General features: G+C 43.1%; 1 protein-coding gene across 16 annotated transcripts in view; it reads right to left on the bottom strand.

The window, feature by feature from the left end:
• PTK2 (protein tyrosine kinase 2) overlaps positions 1 to 19,161 on the bottom strand; it is a 779,173-nt gene that overhangs the window by 409,154 nt on the left and 350,858 nt on the right. For 12 of the 16 annotated variants that reach the window (XR_004538103.1, XM_033930844.1, XM_033930848.1 and 9 more), the window contains 2 exons: positions 19,126 to 19,155; positions 18,909 to 18,926 (listed from right to left, as the gene is read on the bottom strand). The exons of 3 other annotated variants lie outside the window; for them this stretch is intronic. Coding sequence is in view for 12 of the 13 variants with exons in the window: in XM_033930844.1 (XP_033786735.1) it covers positions 18,909 to 18,926; positions 19,126 to 19,155 (48 nt within the window). In the remaining variant the exon portion in view is untranslated. The remainder of the gene's footprint in view (positions 1 to 18,908; positions 18,927 to 19,125; positions 19,156 to 19,161) is intronic. One more of the 16 variants, XM_033930840.1, reaches the window with a different exon arrangement.

Here is a 19,161-nt window from a genome sequence, read left to right as displayed (position 1 = left end):
GAAAACAACATAAGCTGCCAGAACTCAAACTCTGTGGACTGCGACACGATTTCCCCGTGCCAGACCAGTCTGAGTAGAGCAGAATGAGATGTAGACAATCAGCCAGTTGAAAATCCTAAATATAGGATACCCTAACTTGGTTGGATCAAAAGAAATGAAAAGGTAGGGAGAAAAACGCTGCGGCTTTGACCGGTGAATTAAGGAGGTCAGAAAACGCTTACATTAAAAAGTATACAAAGCATAGGAGAACGAGGTGTAGGAAAAAACACAGGCAGAAGAAGTGACTGAGTGAGATGAAAATTGATAAAGTGTAAAAGAGACTATGGACATGAACGCAGAACCACCTTATCATGATGAAAAACTGTGAAGAATGAATCTGCTACTAATGCTTGTAACTCACCGACTCTCCTGTCAGAGGTGAAAGTAAGAAGGAAAACCACTTTCCAGACAAAAAACTCAAGATGAGTTGATGCCATTGATACAAATAATAGCTTCAACCAACTGGAAAGAACTATAGAAAAAGCCCAGACTACATGAGGAGACTGTAGAGATGGTTTCACAGGGAAATGATTCAATCATAAACCTGGAAACACAGTGGAAAAGGCTATAGCCTAAATGACAGTGGAAGGTATGAGGTGTGGTTACACACATTAAAAAAAACCCCATCACGAATCTGGAAACCAGAGGATAAGGAGAAAGAGGATGACCCTCAACTGACAAAAGAAAAAAAAAATGCAAAGGCATTTAAAAAAAGTCTGAAAGATATAGACTCGAGACTAGAATCAAACAAAAGAAGAAATGAAGTCAAGATGAAGTCCACCGGCTAAGAAGGTAGAAGATGCAGATAAAAGACACCAGGAAAAGCACCTAACCACTTTTGATGGTAACATGGTTGAGTGGCTGGTGTCCTAGAGACATCCAGAAATGAACAAATAGGCTGAGAAAGATGTAAATGAAATGGACGCAGCCCGAGAAAAAAAACAATGCATATTGGAATGAGTCAAAGATTCCCGAGTCAGAGTGAACTGAGTAGGAAATATTAGAAGAAGTAAGGGCTCCATAAAACTGAGTTGAAGAAAAAGGGAGAACCCATGTTGCCTGGGCCACCATGAAGGAAAGAGACACATGGTGGCTGCTTCCCCCTTGAGTTTGAATAAAATGCTCAACAGGAAAAGAAGTGGAGGAAATGCATACAGAAAACATGCCTCTCCAATCCAGGAGAAAAACAGTTGCTATCAGATGAAGAAGAAAGTAAAGTCTGAAACCAAACTGGAGCAACTCATGATTGCAATGGACAAACTGGAGAGCTGTAGAGTTCAGAGTCCAGTTGTTGAAAAAATCTGCTGAGGTGGTCTGCTATGGAATTCTATTCCCCTTGAATACAGACATGCAGCAAGAGCAGATTGCAAACTGCTGCCCAAGTCCATATATGCTGGGCCTCCTGACACAACAGGAGAGAGCCCGATCCTCCTTGCTTATTGATATAGTGCATAACTACTGGATTGACTATGCAAGGGAGGAGGACTTGAGGACAGAGTAGATGTTGAAAAAAACCATGAGGGCCTAAGACAGGGGTGTCCAATGTCGGTCCTCGAGGGCCACAATCCAGTCGGGTTTTCAGGATTTCCCCAATGAATATGCATGAGATCTATTTGCATGCACTGCTTTCATTGTATGCTAATAGATCTCATACATATTCATTGGGGAAATCCTGAAAACCAGACTGGATTGCGGCCCTCGAGGACCGACATTGGACACCCCTGGCCTAAGACATCACACAAAAGATTAGGAAATTGATGTGAAATTTCCGTTCCTTGGCAGTCAAAAGACCCTGAGGCTGTAGATTGTCCATATTAAGCCCTCTCCTGCAGAAAAAGATGCATCATTCATGATGACCATGCAAGGAGGGGACAAATAAAAAAGGGGAAATCTCCAGATAGACTAGAGGAGATCAGCCATAAAGCACAGTTACTTACCTTAACAGGTATTATCCAGGGACAGCAGGCAGATATTCTCACTGATGGGTGACAGCACTGACGGAGTACCAGTACGGACACTTTAGAGTGAATTGCACTCTAAGAACTTAGAAAGTTCTGGCTAGCCCACACCGCGCATGCGCAAGTGCCTTCCTGCCCGACGTATGCGCACGGTCCCTCAGTTAAGATATGCCAGCTAAGAAGCCAACCCGGGGAGGTGGGTGGGTTGTGAGAATATCTGCCTGCTGTCCCTGGATAACACCTGTTACGGTAAGTAGCTGCTTTATCCCAGGACAAGCAGGCAGCATATTCTCACTGATGAGTGACCTCCAAGCTAACAGAGTGGGATGGTGGGAGAGTTGGCCAATAGGAAAACAAATTTTGTAATACAGATTGGCCTAAGTGCCCATCCCGCCTGGAGAATGACTCCAGACAGTAGTGAGAAGTGAAGGTATGAACTGAGGATCAGGTGGCAGCTTTACCGAGTTCCTCAAAGATGTAGTTGAAAGGAAAACAAAACTCAAACTCAGTGGACTGCGACACGATTTCCCCGTGCCAGTCCAGTCTAAGTTTTGCAGAACAAAAAGCAGGCAATCAGCCAGCTGAAAATTGTTCTCATGAAGATTGGATACCCGAACTGGGTTAAATCAAAAGAAAAGTGAGGGAGAAAAACACTGCTTACATTCCAAAGTATACAAAGCAAGGGCTCTTGTAGGAGCACGAGGCGCAGGAAAAACCACAGACAGAAGAACTGACTGAGTGAGATGAAAATCATCAAGATGCAGAAGAGGCTTTGGACATGTACACAGAACCATCTTGATATGAAAAACTGTGAAGGATGAATCTGCTGGTAATGCATGTAACTCACCAACCCTCCTGGCAGGGGTGAGAGTAAGAAAGAAAAACCACTTTCCAGGCAAGAAACACAAGTTGAGCTGATGCCCTTGTTAAAAATGGTAGCATCACAAACAGGAAGGAACTACAGGAAGTGCTCAGATGATATGAGGAGACTGTAGAGGTGGTTTCACAGGGAAAAAATTCCATCATAAACCTGGAAACCCAGTAGAAAAGGCTATAGCCCAAATGACAGGAGAAGGTATGAGGTGTGGTTATATACACATTAAAAAAACCCTGTCATGAATCTAGAAACCAGAAGATAAGCAGACAGAGGTTGACTCTCGACTGACAAAGGGAAAAAAATGTAATAATATTGGAAAGAAGTCTGAGAGATATAGACTCGAGACTAGAATCAAGCAAAAGGAGAAATAAGGCAAGATCAATTCCACCACTAGGAAGGTGGAACATGCAGATTAAAAAAAGACACCAGGAAAAAACCGAAACCAATTTTGATAGTAACATGATTCAGTGGCTGGTATCCTAGAAAAATCCAGAAATTAACAAACGGGCTGAGAAAGATGTAATGAAATTGACTCAGCCTGAGGAAAAACCAATGAAGATTGGAATAAATCAAAAATTCCTGAGTCGCTGTGAACCGAGTAGGAAAACTAGAAGAAAATAGGGCTCCCTAAAATTGAGTTGAAGAAGAAGGGAGAGCCCATGTTGCCAGGGCCACCATGAAGTAAAGAGCAGCATGGTGGGTACATCTCTGTTGAGCTCAACAGGAGAAGAAATGGAGGGAATGCATATAGAAATATGTCCGTCCAATCCAAGAGAAAGATATCTGTTGCCAGATGAAGAAGGGCGAAAATTCTGGAGTAAAAAGATTAAAGAATCCCGCTGAAATTGTCTGCTATGAAATTCAACTCCCCATGAACAGCAGGAACAGCAAATTGCCTCTCAAGTCCATAAAAATAGAGCCTCCTGACATAACAGGAGAGAGCCCTAGCCTCCTTGGATTGACTGTGCAAGGGAGGAGGCCTTGAGGACAGAGGAGATGATGAAAAACCATGAGGGTCTAAAAATATCACTCGAAAAATCAGGAAATGGATGGGAAATTCCGTTGCCTGTTTTGAAAGGCGTGTCAAAAAGTTCCCGTAGATATCATAGAAGGGAAGCAAACAAACCTTGAGTAGTTAACTACAAATCAAGGAAAAGAAAATCCTTAGAGAAGAAAATGACTGTAGAGTCAACTTCCAAAGGAATACTTTTACAAACAATTCCCTAAGGGATCTGTAAAAATTGTATGTTTTTCTCTTTTTTTTTGAACCCCACGGAAGGGAAAAAAGAACATGTGATGAAGAAGCACCTACCGCTTCAGAGAGATATGGGGTGTAGTTCCAAAAGACACCCCTACCCTCTCAGAAAGTCAATCCCAATACAGTCAGGGAGTCGACATCAAAGGCCAGATACAGCTTAATGACTGCAAAGCCTTCCCATACCGGAGCAATACTGACACCGATAACTTCAATGACAACTGGCGTCACATTATAGGAGTCGTTAAAAGTAGAGGAGACTCCTGTGGAAATGCTACCGGTATCAACAACTCAACCGGAACAGCACCAGAAGAGACGGTGTCGACATGGCTGACAACCCGAACAACTGGAAACACAGTTGAACATGTTGATGTCGAGAAAGGAGCTCTGACATATCGAGATGGGTGTCGATGTGGACGTCGACATGGATCATAGATGTCGAGATCGATATGGGTGCCAACATCAATCATAGAGGTTGACACCAATCATAGACGTCGACACTGATCATAGATGTCAACATCAACACAGGAGTCGACTGGTACAGTGAAACATGCTGATACTGACATAAGTCGTAGACATGAAAGAAATACTGCTGAAAAGAAAGCACCGGTACTAATGGATGCAGTGCCGGTACCATCATGCTACACTCCAGAGATGAAAATGCCAGTATCAAGGCACACATCACTAAAGGAGCAGAAAGAAAATGATACCAGTACCCTTGGTCCGTGACTGGTACCATTGGTGCGCTCCAGAATAGAAAGAAAATGATACCGATATCCTTCGTCCATGACCGGTACCATTGGTGTCGCTGTAGAGTAGAAAGAAAGAACACCGGTACCCTTGGTCCATAACCGGTACCATTGGTGTCACTGCGGAGTAGAAAGGAAAGAACACTGGTACCCTTGGTCCATGACCGGTACCATCGGTGTCACTCCACACTTCCAAGATGAACATGCCCATATCAAGGCAGCCATCGGCATCAAAGCGGAGCCAGAGATAGGGCTGAAAAGAGGTCGGCAGGACTGGACTCACTGCTGCAATGACCTAAAGCCCAATGAAGGAATAGCACTAACTTACCTACAGTAGAATCGGGCCCGTCAAAGTCAGTGCGAACTGGAGAAGAGGTGCCGGAAGTACACTGGGTACCAGATCACCGACGCCGGCTGGTGCCAGATTCTTGGCAGCGCCGACGTAAAACTGCTTCTGAAGAATCGACATGAAGAAGCACTGAAGAGGAAAAAAGCAAGGGAAGAAAAAAATCGGCAAGGCCGAGGTCCCAATATCGCCCAAATCACAGAAGGATAACGGTGAAGACAAGTTCCACAAGACAACCGTTTGGAAGAAAACTGGGCAGGAAAAACCTGCACGGAACAAGAGCCATGGTAATCCATAAGGCCCACCAAGGCAAACTGACAACGGTAAAAAAAAATAAATAGGCTATAAAAGTTCAGTTAGTTGTTATTATTTTATTAATTTATTTTTTGAAACGAAAAAAGAAAGAAGAAACCGACTAAAAAGTCAGAAAACCAAGGGAGCAGGAAGGCAGTGAAAAGAAAAAATTTTCAACAGCCATTGAAAATGTGACTTCTTAGCTCCGCAGAAACTAAGAAACTGAGGGACCGCATGCCTACGTTAGGTAGGAAGGCACTCACGCATGTGCAGTGCAGGCTAGCCATAACTTTCTAAGTTATTAGAGTGCAATTCACTCTAAAGTGTCCGTACCGGAGCTCTGTCGGTGCTGTCATCCATCAGTGAGAATATGCTGCCTGCTTGTCCTGGGATAATGGAAGCAACTGCAGATCAAAGATATACATGCTTTGAGAGACGAGCCCTCGCCTGATACCACTGGAAAACAAAAGCCCACTGAGGAGTACAAAAATGTAGTCTGACCCGTGGCATAATAGAAACAGGAGAAGCCCTGTTGCTCAGAAGAACCATCATGTGTCTAGCAGAAAAGGTTTGAAAAAGGAAACAACTGCGGACACAGAAGGATGAGAGATTGAAAGTAATCTTAAAGAAGAAACGCTCTCATAAGAGTGGTGTCAATGAGTACCTCAATGAAACACAGACATGAATTTGGGGTATGTAAATTTCAAACCTAAAGAAAAATTAGATGGTTTGAGATGGTGCTTGAACCATTTCCTAAGAAAAAAACAGCCAGAGACAAACCAGATGTTTAGAAAAGGAAAAACCCTGAAGGCCCTGTAATCGAATAGATGCGGCCAGCACAATCAGACACCTCAAGAAGAATCTGGGAGCAAATGCCAGATCAAAAGAAAAAACCTATACTTGTAAGGACAACAGCTGAGTTGAACTGAAAAGTGTAGACTGGAAGTCATATGAATTGGAGCGGCTGCCTTGAACACCAGGAAGCAGAGCCATGAGGTTTGAATAAGGAGAAACTAGTCCTGAAGAATTTCTCGACTAGAAAAAAAAAGAGATCTGACATCCAGAAAAAATGCAGTCCTCAGGTGTACTTGAAAAACAATATAAAGAAGGGATGAGAAAAAAGCGTTCCCCAAAGCAGACACTTGTATTAACCTGTCCTGAAGAGTAAAGAAAAAAACAGATACTCAATTTCAGACCAGATCTGTAAAGACCAGATCTACAAGAACAGGTACTGAAACATAGACACTGTACGTGGAAGTAGAGAAAAGAAATGTGGCAACATGGAATATGTAAACAAATGTATGCCAAGAAAAATCATCCAGGCAATAAAGGAATCTAGGAAGCTTAGTTGGTGAACTGGTCCCTAGCCTTGTTCACTGTGCCTAGAAAGACAGAAGCCTACACACTAGCCTTTAGAATAAACTCCACCAGTAGGGAGTCAATGACACATGCTGATTGTTGCTAAAGGCATGTCAAAAAAGTTCCCGTAAATATGGAAGGGAAGCAAACAAATTTTGCGTAGATAACTACAAATCAAAGAAAAGAAAATCCTTAGTGAAGGAAAGATTTTACAGAGTCAACTTCCAAAGGAATGCAGGTTACAGACAGTTCCCTAAGAGGTCTGTAAAAAAAATCTTTGTTTCTCAAACCCACGGAAGGGAAAAGAGAAACATGTGGTGAGAAAACACCTACCTCTTCAGAGAGATATGGGGTGCTGTTCCAAAAAACACCCCTACCCTCTCAGAAAGTCAATCCCAAACTGTACAGTCAGGAAATCAATGTCAAAGGCAGAATACAGCTTAATGACTGCAAAGCCTTCCCATACCGAATCGACACCGACGTCCATAACTTCAAAGAAGACTGGCGTCGCTATATAGGAGTCATTGAAATCATAGGAGACTCCTGTGAAAATGCTACCGGTATCAAGAACTCAACCGGATCAACACCAGAAGAGACGGTGTCAACATGGTTTATGACCCAACTGAAACACCATTGTAGATGTCGATGTCGACAAAGAAGCCACGACATCGACATGGGTGTCGATATGGATGTCGACTTCAACCACAGATGTTGACTTCGACATAGAAGTCGACAGGTAAAGGTAAACATGCCGATGCCGACAGAAGTCGTGGGCATGAAGGAAACACTGCTGAAAAGAAAGCACCAGTACCAATGGCTGCAGCGCCGGTACCATCATGCTACACTCCAGAGATGAAAATGTCGTTATCAAGGCACACATCCCTAGCAGAGCGGAAAAAATGTATTCAGCAGGAAGAAAATAACACCGGTACCCTTGGCCCATGAACTGGTACCTTCAAGGCACTCATTGACATCGAAGCAGAGCCAGAGATGGGGCTGAACGAGGTGGCAGGACTTGACTCACTGCTCCAATGACCAAGATCAGCAGGATTAGACTCACTGCTACAATGACCTTAAGCCCAAGGAAGAAAGCTGCATCAATTTACTAAGAAAAGATCGGCCCCGTCAAAGTCGGTGCAGCCTGGAAGAGCGGTGCCGGAAGTACACTGGCACCAGATTCCTGGCGGCGCCAACGGAAAACTGCTTCTGAAGAATTCACATGAAAGTGCGCTGAAGAAGAAAAAAGCAGGGGAAGAAGAAATTGGCAAGGCTAGAATGACATTGCTAGAATCACAGAAGGATGTCAGTGGAGACAAGTTCCCCAGCAAAACAACTGTGCTGAGGAAAATTGAGCAGGAAAAAGCAGTATGGTAGCCCATAAGGCCCCACCAGGTCTAACCGACGATGGTAAAAGAAAAAATACAGAAACTAAAAAATTAGTTTTTAAAAAAAAAACTAACAACAAAAGGAAATAAAGAACTGACTAAAAAGTCAGGAAACCGCGAGAGCGGGAAGGCAGCAAAAGAAGATTTTTCAACAGCCATTGAAACACAACTTCTTATCTCTGCGGAAACTAAGAAACTGAAGGACTGCACGCCCTCATCGGGCGGGAAGGAACTCGCGCATGCGCAGTTCAGGCAATTGAGAACTTTCTAAGTTCTTAAAGTGGTCCGTACCGAGGCTCCGTCAGTGGCATCACCCATCAGTGAAAATATGCTGCCTGCTTGTCCTGAGATAGAGGGAGAGATGGTAGGCCCTGGGGTGGTGGGGAAAGAGGGAGAAATGCTGGATGAAAGGGTAGTTGAGAAAAGGAGAGATGGTGGATCTGGGGTTGGTGGGGTCCAACGCTGCAGCTGCGGGGATGGAGATGAAAAGGAAATATGCCAGAATTCCAGGGAAGGGAAGGGAAACAGAAGGAGAGGACAGAGATGGAAGATGGATGGTTAGCACAGAGAAAAAAAGAAAACAAAGGAGACCCTGACAAGCGAGTTATTAGAAGACAACCAGAGCCTGGAACCAACATGATTTGAATAATGACCAGACAACAAAAGGTAGAAAAAATAATTTTATTTTCTGTTTTGTGATTACAATATGTCAGATTTGAAATGTATATCCTGTCAGAGCTGGTGTTAGACAGCAAGCGTGAACTAGGACCTAAAAGAAAGAGGAAAAATCTTTTTTATTTATTTTGTTTACATCACAGAGCCAGCTTGGGGTTGGAGAGAGGTTGTACCTCTATACTTCTACTAAGACTAAGGGATCCTTTCATTAAGGTGCGCATTTAGTGTGTGCTAATCATTAGCGTACGCTAAATCGGTTAGCATACCTTAATAATAGGACCCCTAAGTATCTTAATAAAAAATTTGGACAGCGACTTGTAGAGGCAAAAAATAACTTTAAATTCAAATTGGGAAAATCCAAGAAGGCCGCCACAGGTGCAATTTTCAGAGGAAAACAGCCCAGAAAAAAGACAGGAACACACAAAATACAGCGATTTTAGGGGAGGGGGCTAGGGCTAACTTTTAAACTGGCCAAAACTCACTTTTAAAGACCCTCCCCAAATTGCTGTGATAGGCTGTCAGTCATGTACTCACTGTGCCATGTTGTGCTGAGAGCTGTAGTAAGGGAAGCTGAAACAGCTTACAAGGAGATCCTCTGCCTCAACAGACTCCTGGTCATCTGACTGCCTCTCTAATCCAAGTCTAATGGCTGGGGACATCCGCCATCCAAGGGACACACTGCATACACAACTTGGCGGGGGAATACAGTTGGCTCCGATCCTGGGCACACCTCCACAGAGCCATGCAGCTTGCACTCAAACTCACTAGTGGACGAACCTGGGGTAAACTCACTAGTGGAGGAACCCAAGGAAATGGTCCCTGAGCCCCAATATAAAGGTGCAAGTTATGCAGAAGGTGCACTGCAAGGTAGCCAACCCCCTGGAAACAGGCTTTAGCCACAAAGTCTGCAATATCCCGCTGCCAGAGCTAACCCTGCTGAGAACCTCTGCAATACGAAGACCCAAAGCACATAAAAATACCGAGTTAAAGAAAAAAATTAAACATGAGCAGAAAAGACTAGCTCCTACAGTCTCGTTTATATGAAATCAACTGGAAACCTGAGGGTAGTCCTGAAGTAAGAGGGGAGGGTCTGAAAAATTATGTAAATGACGTTTCCTACAGTCTCTCAACATGGGATGCATGCACTTGTTCAGGAATAGAGCAGGACTGTACAAGAATCTGGTATAGTCTACTGCATTGCACACCAAGGTCAGACATAGTATATGGTCTCTTCCAACATCCTCATACCCCATACCCCCCCCACCCCGGCATCCTGATACTTTTAGGCCTAAACATAGAAACATAGAAATAGACGGCAGATAAGGGCCCACGGCCCATCTAGTCTGCCCACCTTAATGTCCCTCCCCTACCTTTGCCCTGTGAAGAGATCCCATGTGCCGATCCCATTTGGCCTTAAAATCAGGCACGCTGCTGGCCTCAATCACCTGTAGTGGAAGACTATTCCAGCGATCAACCACTCTTTCAGTGAAAAAGAATTTCCTGGTGTCACCTCGTAGTTTCCCGCCCCTGATTTTCAACGGATGCCCTCTTGTTGTCGTGGGACCCTTGAAAAAGAAGATATCTTCCTCCGCCTCGATGCGGCCCGTAAGATACTTGAACGTCTCGATCATGTCCCCCCTCTCTCTGCGCTCCTCCAGCGAGTATAGCTGTAATTTGTCAAGCAGTTTTTCGTATGGTAGATCCTTGAGTCCCGAGACCATCCGGGTGGCCATTCTTTGCACCGACTCCAGTCTCAGCACATCCTTGCGATAATGCGGCCTCCAGAATTGCACACAGTATTCCAGGTGGGGCCTCACCATGGATCTATACAATGGCATAATGACTTCCGCCTTACGACTGACAAAACCCCTTCGTATGCAGCCCATGATTTGTCTTGCCTTGGACGAAGCCTGCTCCACTTGATTGGCAGACTTCATGTCCTCACTGACGATTACCCCCAAGTCTCGTTCTGCTACCGTTTTTGCTAGGATCTCGCCATTAAGGGTATAAGACTTGCATGGATTCTGGCTGCCCAGGTGCATAACTTTGCATTTTTTGGCATTGAAGTTGAGTTGCCATGTCCTAGACCATCGCTCCAGTAGGAGTAGGTCGTGCATCATGTTGTCGGGCACTGAATCTTCGTCTGTTGTGCATTTGCCCACTACATTACTCAGTTTGGCGTCATCGGCGAATAATGTTATTTTACCTCGAAGCCCTTCTGCCAAGTCTCTTATAAAGATGTTGAATAGGATTGGGCCCAAGACTGAGCCCTGTGGTACTCCACTAATCACCTCCGTCATTTCGGAGGGGGTGCCGTTCACCACCACCCTTTGGAGCCTACCTCCAAGCCAGCTCCCAACCCATTTCGTCAATGTGTTACCTAATCCTATAGAACTCATCTTGCTCAGTAACCTGCGGTGTGGTACGCTATCGAATGCTTTGCTAAAGTCCAGGTACACGATGTCCAGGGACTCCCCAATATCCAGCTTCCCCGTTACCCAGTCAAAGAAGCTGATCAGGTTGGATTGGCAGGATCTCCCCTTAGTAAATCCATGTTGTCGGGGATCCCGTAGATTCTCTTCATCCAGGATCTTATCTAATTGGTGTTTGATTAGAGTTTCCATTAGTTTGCTCACTATCGATGTTAGACTCACTGGTCTGTAGTTTGCTGTCTCCATCTTTGAGCCTTTCTTGTGGAGTGGAATGACGTTAGCCGTCCTCCAGTCCAACGGGACGCTGCCTGTACTAAGGGAGAGGTTGAAGAGCGCGGACAGTGGCTCTTCAACCTCCTGAGAAAACTACCAGCATCCTTTATGCACTGTTCATTCTCTCTAAGACGGGTAAGTCGGAGTATATTGGGTTTCCTCACCTAGAAGTGGCTATCCAACCTAAGACATGAGGACTGGACTCGTAATGGAAACTGCTCATCTGTATAACCATGGAGACAGACTGTGCAGGATAAGGGGACTGCTGATATAACAGAATATGTAATACTGGAGGTAAGAGTGAGGCATTATAGAAGGGCAAACTGGCTGTTTACATAACAGTTGCAGAAGTGCATGTTATATATAATGGTCAAAACTCACTAAGTATCTTCCATTGGCTTTATTACTGAATTTGGACACTTGAACTTTCTTTGTTGGCCCCCCTGAATCAGGGGCAGAGACCACTAGTAGAGAGGGTGTTTTTTGATTCTGTATGCACTCCTTTGCACTTTTGTGTTATTTATCACTAAAGTTCACAAGAGAGCCCGGGGATGTTTCACAGTTGACACCTTTCTGGGTGCAAACCAGTGACAGCCGTTATCTCCGGGAGACTGGAGGAAGGCTGTGTGACTGAGGGCTCTCTTATATATTTCAGTAATACCCAATTGCTTTAATTGTCTTCTTGAAGTGCATCCTCCCTACCAGTGGTCTCTCCCTCTCATCTCAGTTTCTTTCTAGGGGTTTGGGAGATTTTTGTTGTTTGCGATATATAATGGTAATACAGGCTTGCCTTAATTTAAAAGAATATGGGGGCGGTCAGCCTTACATTACTGAATGCTGCTGGTTAGCAAGTGAGAGGGCCAAACCAGAATGTCACTAAAGGTCTCTGGGATATTATATCAATCTGACTCTGGAATGTCAATGCAAACAGTCCAAAGGCTCCTGGCCTTTCATTCTCAGAAAAGGCATTGGAATGCCACTAAATGCTTCATGCATCATTCACCGTATACTTTACGGAAACTCTGCAGCTCCTCTCATCCAGCTCTTCTCCAATGCATGGTCTATTTCCTGCAGAGCCTTCAACAGAATACTTCAAAGTCTCCCTTCCACAAAAAATCTGCAATACAAACGTGTTTTCCACTCCATGCTCACCTTTCTAGGCATAAATACTTGGAATGACCTTACTGAAATGACCAGAACGGAACCTAACCACACCAAATTCCGGAAGAAACTGTAAACTCATCTATTTGACACCTTATCGCTTGTATCTTCTTCTCCTCCTGCATCTTCCTGCCCTCCATTGTCCTTCCTATCCTCTTCTAACCCCTTCCTCTGTAATGTAAAGAGCTTGTGTAGGTATGTGCGACGCACAAATGGAATAAATAAATAAATAAAACGACTTTAAATTACCAGTACTTGAGATTAACAAAGGACCTTGGCTTGACAGCTGGGGGAATCCACAGTTTCAACAGATGTGCTAAAGTCCAATGGTTAAGGTAAAGAATGGCTTCAGCTGCCTGTTCTTAAAGACAGATAGTTATTGCCAACTGAGATCATTTGTTTCAGACAGAAGCCAGGTATCACAGAAAGATGCTGGAAACTAACAGAAACTCAAGTGTATGAGGGACAGGCTTCGTCACCTGTTTCTCTCCACCCAGCCAGACACACATCATTCAGATAAAACCTCTTGCCTGCACTTTCCACCTTCCTCCTTTCTATCTTCAGCTTCTACACACACACAAATCCTCTACCACCCCCCTTCTTGGTTCTTTGTCTCTTTTTTTTTCTCTCTCTCTTCTCCATCTCACAACTAGATACACACATATATTCATGCAGGTAAACTGAAGTCTCTCTCTGTTCTGAAAAAGACATTTGTTTTCCTCCACATACATAGAAGCAGCTCTCAACAAAATATCTCTGTACATTAGTAATAAGCATATGTATGGTGTATCTTTCTTCTAGGCATTGCACCTCTATAATAAGTAGTCTATTCCTATAAAATATATTTTTTATGTAACCACTCTGGTTTATTATCATCATTAATTTACAGTCAATAGTTTTATCCGTTTTCAACTATTGCAGTCTGGTGTTCTTGGAATCCAGAATCAGTCTTGGGGGCACTTCAGGTGGCCTAAAATTCAGTGATATGTTCTCTGTTTAAATTGGACAGACATAAGCATGTAACAGAATATTTTATAAGGTTGTATTGGCTGAAAGTAAAGGATAAGATCCGGTACAAGCTACTGGTGAATGTCTTTAAGTGCTTACAGAAGTTGACCCCCTAAACACCTGGTCCAGAGCATCTTGCCGCGTGAGCCAGCTCAACTGCTCCACTCAGTTAAGCATTGTGATCTGTCTGTACCATCTGTGCGGGAGTTAAGGCTTTCCTCTTCCAGAAATAGTGTCTTTCACTGCATCGGCCCCTGGGAGTGGAACAATCTTCAGGATACATTCGCCAGAAGCAAAATGTTTAGAACTTTAGGAAACTGCTGAAAAGACATCTGTTCTGTAAAATTAAATATAAGGTCTGAGTTTGGCTGAGGGAGAAGGAGTGATGACTCTTGAGTGCTGGTCATGGAGGTGTTCGATGGTCTGGTTTATTGATGTCTGTTATTGCGGCATCTTGTATGACTTATGTAATTTTTTATTTTGATGTATGTGTGGGTTTGGCCAGTTTTGGCCTTAAATGATATTTGTCGTTGATGCGACATGTATGTTATATGTAATTTGATTTGATATCTCAGTATGTAATTTGTTTTAAACTAAACTAAACTAAACCTTGGGTTTATATACCGCACCATCTCCATGAATGTGGAGCTCGGCACGGTTTACAGGAAGAAAGATGAGAGAGGAACTACAGTGGAGAGATTAAAGAGTTAGGTGTAAAGGGGGAAGGTGAGAGGCCTAAGAGGGGGGAAGTGTTACAGTTTTGAGAATAGCCAGGTTTTTAGGTGTTTGCGGAAGAGTTGGAGGGAGCTTGAGGTTCGGAGAGGGGAGGGGAGGTTATTCCAGATCTCAGTGATTCTAAAGGGGAGGGATGACCCAAGTTTGCCTACATGGGAAATACCTTTTATGGAAGGGAAGGATAGTTTAAAAATTTGGGAGGATCTGGAAGAAGTAGGGGTTGGGGAGTTCCAGGATAGAGGGATAACGGCAGGAAGGATGCCATGTAGGATCTTGTAGGCCAGACACGCACATTTGAAGTGGATCCTGGGGATTACTGGGAGCCAATGGAGCTTAGACAGGAGTGATGAGACGTGATCAAATTTGCTTTTCGCGAAAACAAGCTTAGCTGCGGCGTTCTGAATCCGCTGAAGTCTGTGGAGGCTTTTCTTGGTTAGGCTGAGGTAGATAGAATTGCAATAATCCAATCGGGAGAGGATGATGGATTGTACTAGGACTGCAAAGTGTTTTTGGTGAAAATAGGGTCTGACTTTCCTTAGCATGTGAAGGCTGAAGAAGCATTTCTTCACCAGGGATTGGAGATGTTCGTTGAAGGATAGAGAAGAGTCTAAGGTGACACCCAGAACTTTGCTTGAGAATTCGAGCTGTAATGGGGGGCTGGTGGACAATGGGATGGAGGAAGGTAGATGGTCTAATTTTTGGCCGAGCCAAAGGAGTTTTGTTTTGGACTCATTTAGTTTCATATGCATTGTGAATGCCCAGGATTGGAGGTTCTTTATGCATGAGGATATGTTCGTGGAGAGGTTAGTGAGGTTCGAGTCGGTCTCAAGGAGGACGAGGATGTCATCAGCGTAAGTGTAAAGAGTTTCAAGGGGGGATAGTTGGAGTAGTTTCAGGGAGGACATGTAAATGTTAAAGAGGATTGGTGAGAGGGGTGAGCCTTGTGGGACACCACAAGTCGGGGTCCAGGGGGAGGATGAGGTGCCGCTCATGTTAACCATGTAAGAACGGGAGCGCAAGAATTTGGAGAACCAATCAAGAACTATGGAGCTAATGCCTATCTCAGAGAGTTGGAAAATTAGAATGTCGTGGTGGACAACGTCAAAAGCTGCGGAGAGGTCGAATTGTAGAAGGACAGCAAACTTGTTACGAGAATGCAGTTGCTGAACCTTAGAGATTAGAGAGGCCAATAGGGATTCAGTGCAGAAGTTGGGTCTGAAGCCATATTGGTAAGGTAAGAGGATGGAGAATCTTTCTAAGTAGGAAGAGAGCTGGGTAGATATGATAAGACTCGAGCAGTTTGGTGAGGAGAGGGATATTTGCTATTGGACGGTAGTTGGATGGTATGGAGGGGTCTAGGTCAGCTTTTTTCAGTAAAAGGGTCAATGCGATGTGTCCCATTTCAGTGGAGAATAGGCCTGATAATAGGGCAGAATTTATGAGTTTGGTAAGAGATGTGATGGCCTGTGCAGGGATTTTCTCAAATAGGTAGGAGGGAAATGGGTCCAGGATGCAGTTGCATGATTTTAACTTGAGGCAGAGTTTAAGGGTCTGAGAATCAGTTTTAGTGTGTCTCTGAAGTGTTTTGTACGATAAATGTAAATTTATTTTGTATGTTAATATGTAACTCACCCTGGATATAAACAACAAACTTCCCGCTGTACCTCTTTGATGAAAGTGAACACAGGATCTCACAGCACACCCACAAAAGACTAACCAAAAACACACATTTAATCACAAAATATTACAGTCTCAAGATCAGAAACACATTGTCAGTTTGAAAGTGGCCCCCACAATATTAGGTGGTAGGGGTTAAGTGAAAGGCGTACTGACAAACACCAGGTCCCAGGTTCAGTTCCCTCACAGATGACTCACCAGGAAGTAGAATAATAGACACAACCAGAGGTGATTGCATAAAGAATATATTATAGAAATAGTCTTACAGAAAAGTAATATTTATAAGCATTACAATTAAGCAGAGAGCATTACACTTAAGCAGAGAGCAAGCAGTCTCACTGCCTTACAGAGGTCAGAGGCAGAGAGGGACATAGAAGCTTGTAGTTCTAGGAAGCTTCGTGTTAGATAAATAAAGGGAAGGATAGAAAAAGAGAGCGATATTGATAGCTGCATAGAAAAAGAGAGAGAGATGTGTGTTGCAGAGAGCAGGCTTTTATACCTTGGAATCTTATTCTGAATAGAGAAAATATTGTATCTCCCAGTATCTTTCTGTTTAGAATTTGTAAACTGTTTGAGACAATGGTTAATTTAATTAACAAAGGAGGGTGAGAAACCTGATGGGATTAAGTCTCTGGCTTGATCTGTGCACCATTGTCCTAAGCACCCTCTTAATCAGACATTAACACCTTTTAGCTAGCCATGATTCAAGCAGGGCTACTTGAAACTTAAAATATATCAATCAGGGCTACTTGAAACAGTTTCCCTGCACTAAGGGTCTATCTGCCTTCCCATGCCAGGGTCAGATTGATATAATCTCCCAGAGGCCTCTAGGCTGACATCTCCCATAATTTTTTTATTTTTATTTTTATTCTTTGAAATGAGGGCAAGCTTGTATGATAAGCGTTGTAAAGAAATGTACATGTGTTTCACTTTACAGCAAAGAAAAATCATAATAATACATAACAAAATTTGTACAATAATTAAGATAATGATAGGGTGAATTAAAACATTAAATACGTGGTTTGCAGTGGGCGAATACCCAAAGAAAAGTTCCCAAACGGAGACATGAGCGTCTCGTAGCAAATTTTCTACAGTTTGTGCAATCTGTCCATTTTCAAAAGTGATAGTATGATTCACTTCTTTGGAGGTTTTCTTAAGTTGTTCAATGTAAGTATTGAGTTCAGTAAAGTTCAGCAGCTTGTGGAATGTCTCATTCCCCATTCCAAGAGGTAGTGGATGTACAGCATAAGAAATAAAGTCTGGAATGTCCATAGAATCATTAGTAACCAGAGGTGTGGAGTAGGTTGTCCCAAAACAGTTCTCCTCATTGCAATAACTACTGCTGATGATCTGGCGGATACATTAAAAGCATCAAAGATAGTTCTAGATATGAGCTTTCTGGTTGCGAGCACATGCTTAGTCAAGTGCTTGAATGGCTTGAGTTGATCTAAGGGGAAATTCTGTTAAAAGTCTGACAGTTGCTTTATTAAGGATTTAAGTTTAATAGACATATAAGATTAGCACTATTCTATTGATGAGCATAGTAGCTTGGAAGATGCATTTGACAAATTTGGCCATGGTTCAGACCTCTCTGTCCGGTGGAGTGGAAGCATATGAACAAGAAAAATGAGCACACACTAAGGGCAGATTCAAGTACTAACAACTGATGCTGGAGCTGAGGCCTATCAAAGCCAGGACAAGTCTGAATTCTGTACAGTGAGTCTATTTTGCATGGAGCAACTGGGATGGTCAAAAAGGGTCTCCCAATTTTTAAATACAGCATCTTTCATGACCCTATGGAGTGGTACCTTTATACATTCACTAAGTCACTCCTCATAATATAAGGAGTTCCAACACTACTGAGGAGGCTTTTCCTTGGACTCCATCTTGATAGGTATAGCCTGACCCATGTGACGTACAAGTGAAAGATAAACTCTTAGGTGGTTATCTGCAACGTAGAGGAGGAGGAGAATGATCAGAGAAGATACCACATGATTTGTCTGCAGATTATTACAGAAGGTATTCACTTGAATGTATAGATAGGTCAGTCAAATTCAAAGTATTCTCTCTGAGATGCCTCTGATGTAGAGTGTGTGTGGAGGAGCATTGAGATGAAACAGGTGAATCACACTCCCTTGAGGACGACATGTGAGTCGAGTGTCTCCTGTATGTCAATGCTGAGTGGGAGTCCTGAAGTGTTGTCTGGAGTGACGCGCCAACACATCCACAAGCTGGGGCAATTTAGACTTCATATCGAAAATGCCCTTCACATCTTTTTTTTTGATACGGCAATCAGAACTGTGGACAAGGCAAGGACGTACCATGGAGTGATATAGGCATTATAATATTCTTGATCTTGACATCCTTTTTCAAATAATTTCTAGCATCCTGTTTGCCTTTTTGGCTACAGCCACACACTGGGCAGATGATTTCAGCATAGTATCTACAATGACACTCAGATTTTTTCTTGGGTGCTTACTCAAAGTGGACCCTAGAATAAGGTAACTATGATTTGAATTATTAAGAATGCTTAATCTGTCACTTTAAATGAAAACTAGATTTTTAAAGTTACAGAATATTTCCCCATGTTCTACTTGTTCAAATAATACAAAAGTTAACAGAAAGATGCACTCTATTTCAAACTAACAGATTTGAAAATGTTTAATCATCAAAAGAGGTTATTACCGTCCCCACTAATTTCATCTGCAGATCCAGGCAGCATGCAAAAAGAGAACAAAGAGAAAGATGGGAAAACAATAAATTAAAATATCAAGTTATCATAGTAAAAAGAATATACTGTAATTTTTACTAACACCATAGGCTAAAGTACTACAACGGCATTAGCATGTGCTATTAATAAATACCGATTCCCATTACAATTCTTGAAGTGTAATATCCCTACCTCCATGTCCATAGTATGATGGAGGGAAACCTAGTC

The sequence above is a fragment of the Geotrypetes seraphini genome, chromosome 2 (assembly GCF_902459505.1).
Source record: "Geotrypetes seraphini chromosome 2, aGeoSer1.1, whole genome shotgun sequence".
In the NCBI taxonomy this organism is placed as follows: domain Eukaryota; kingdom Metazoa; phylum Chordata; class Amphibia; order Gymnophiona; family Dermophiidae; genus Geotrypetes; species Geotrypetes seraphini.
This window is presented reverse-complemented; position numbering and strand designations above follow the sequence as displayed.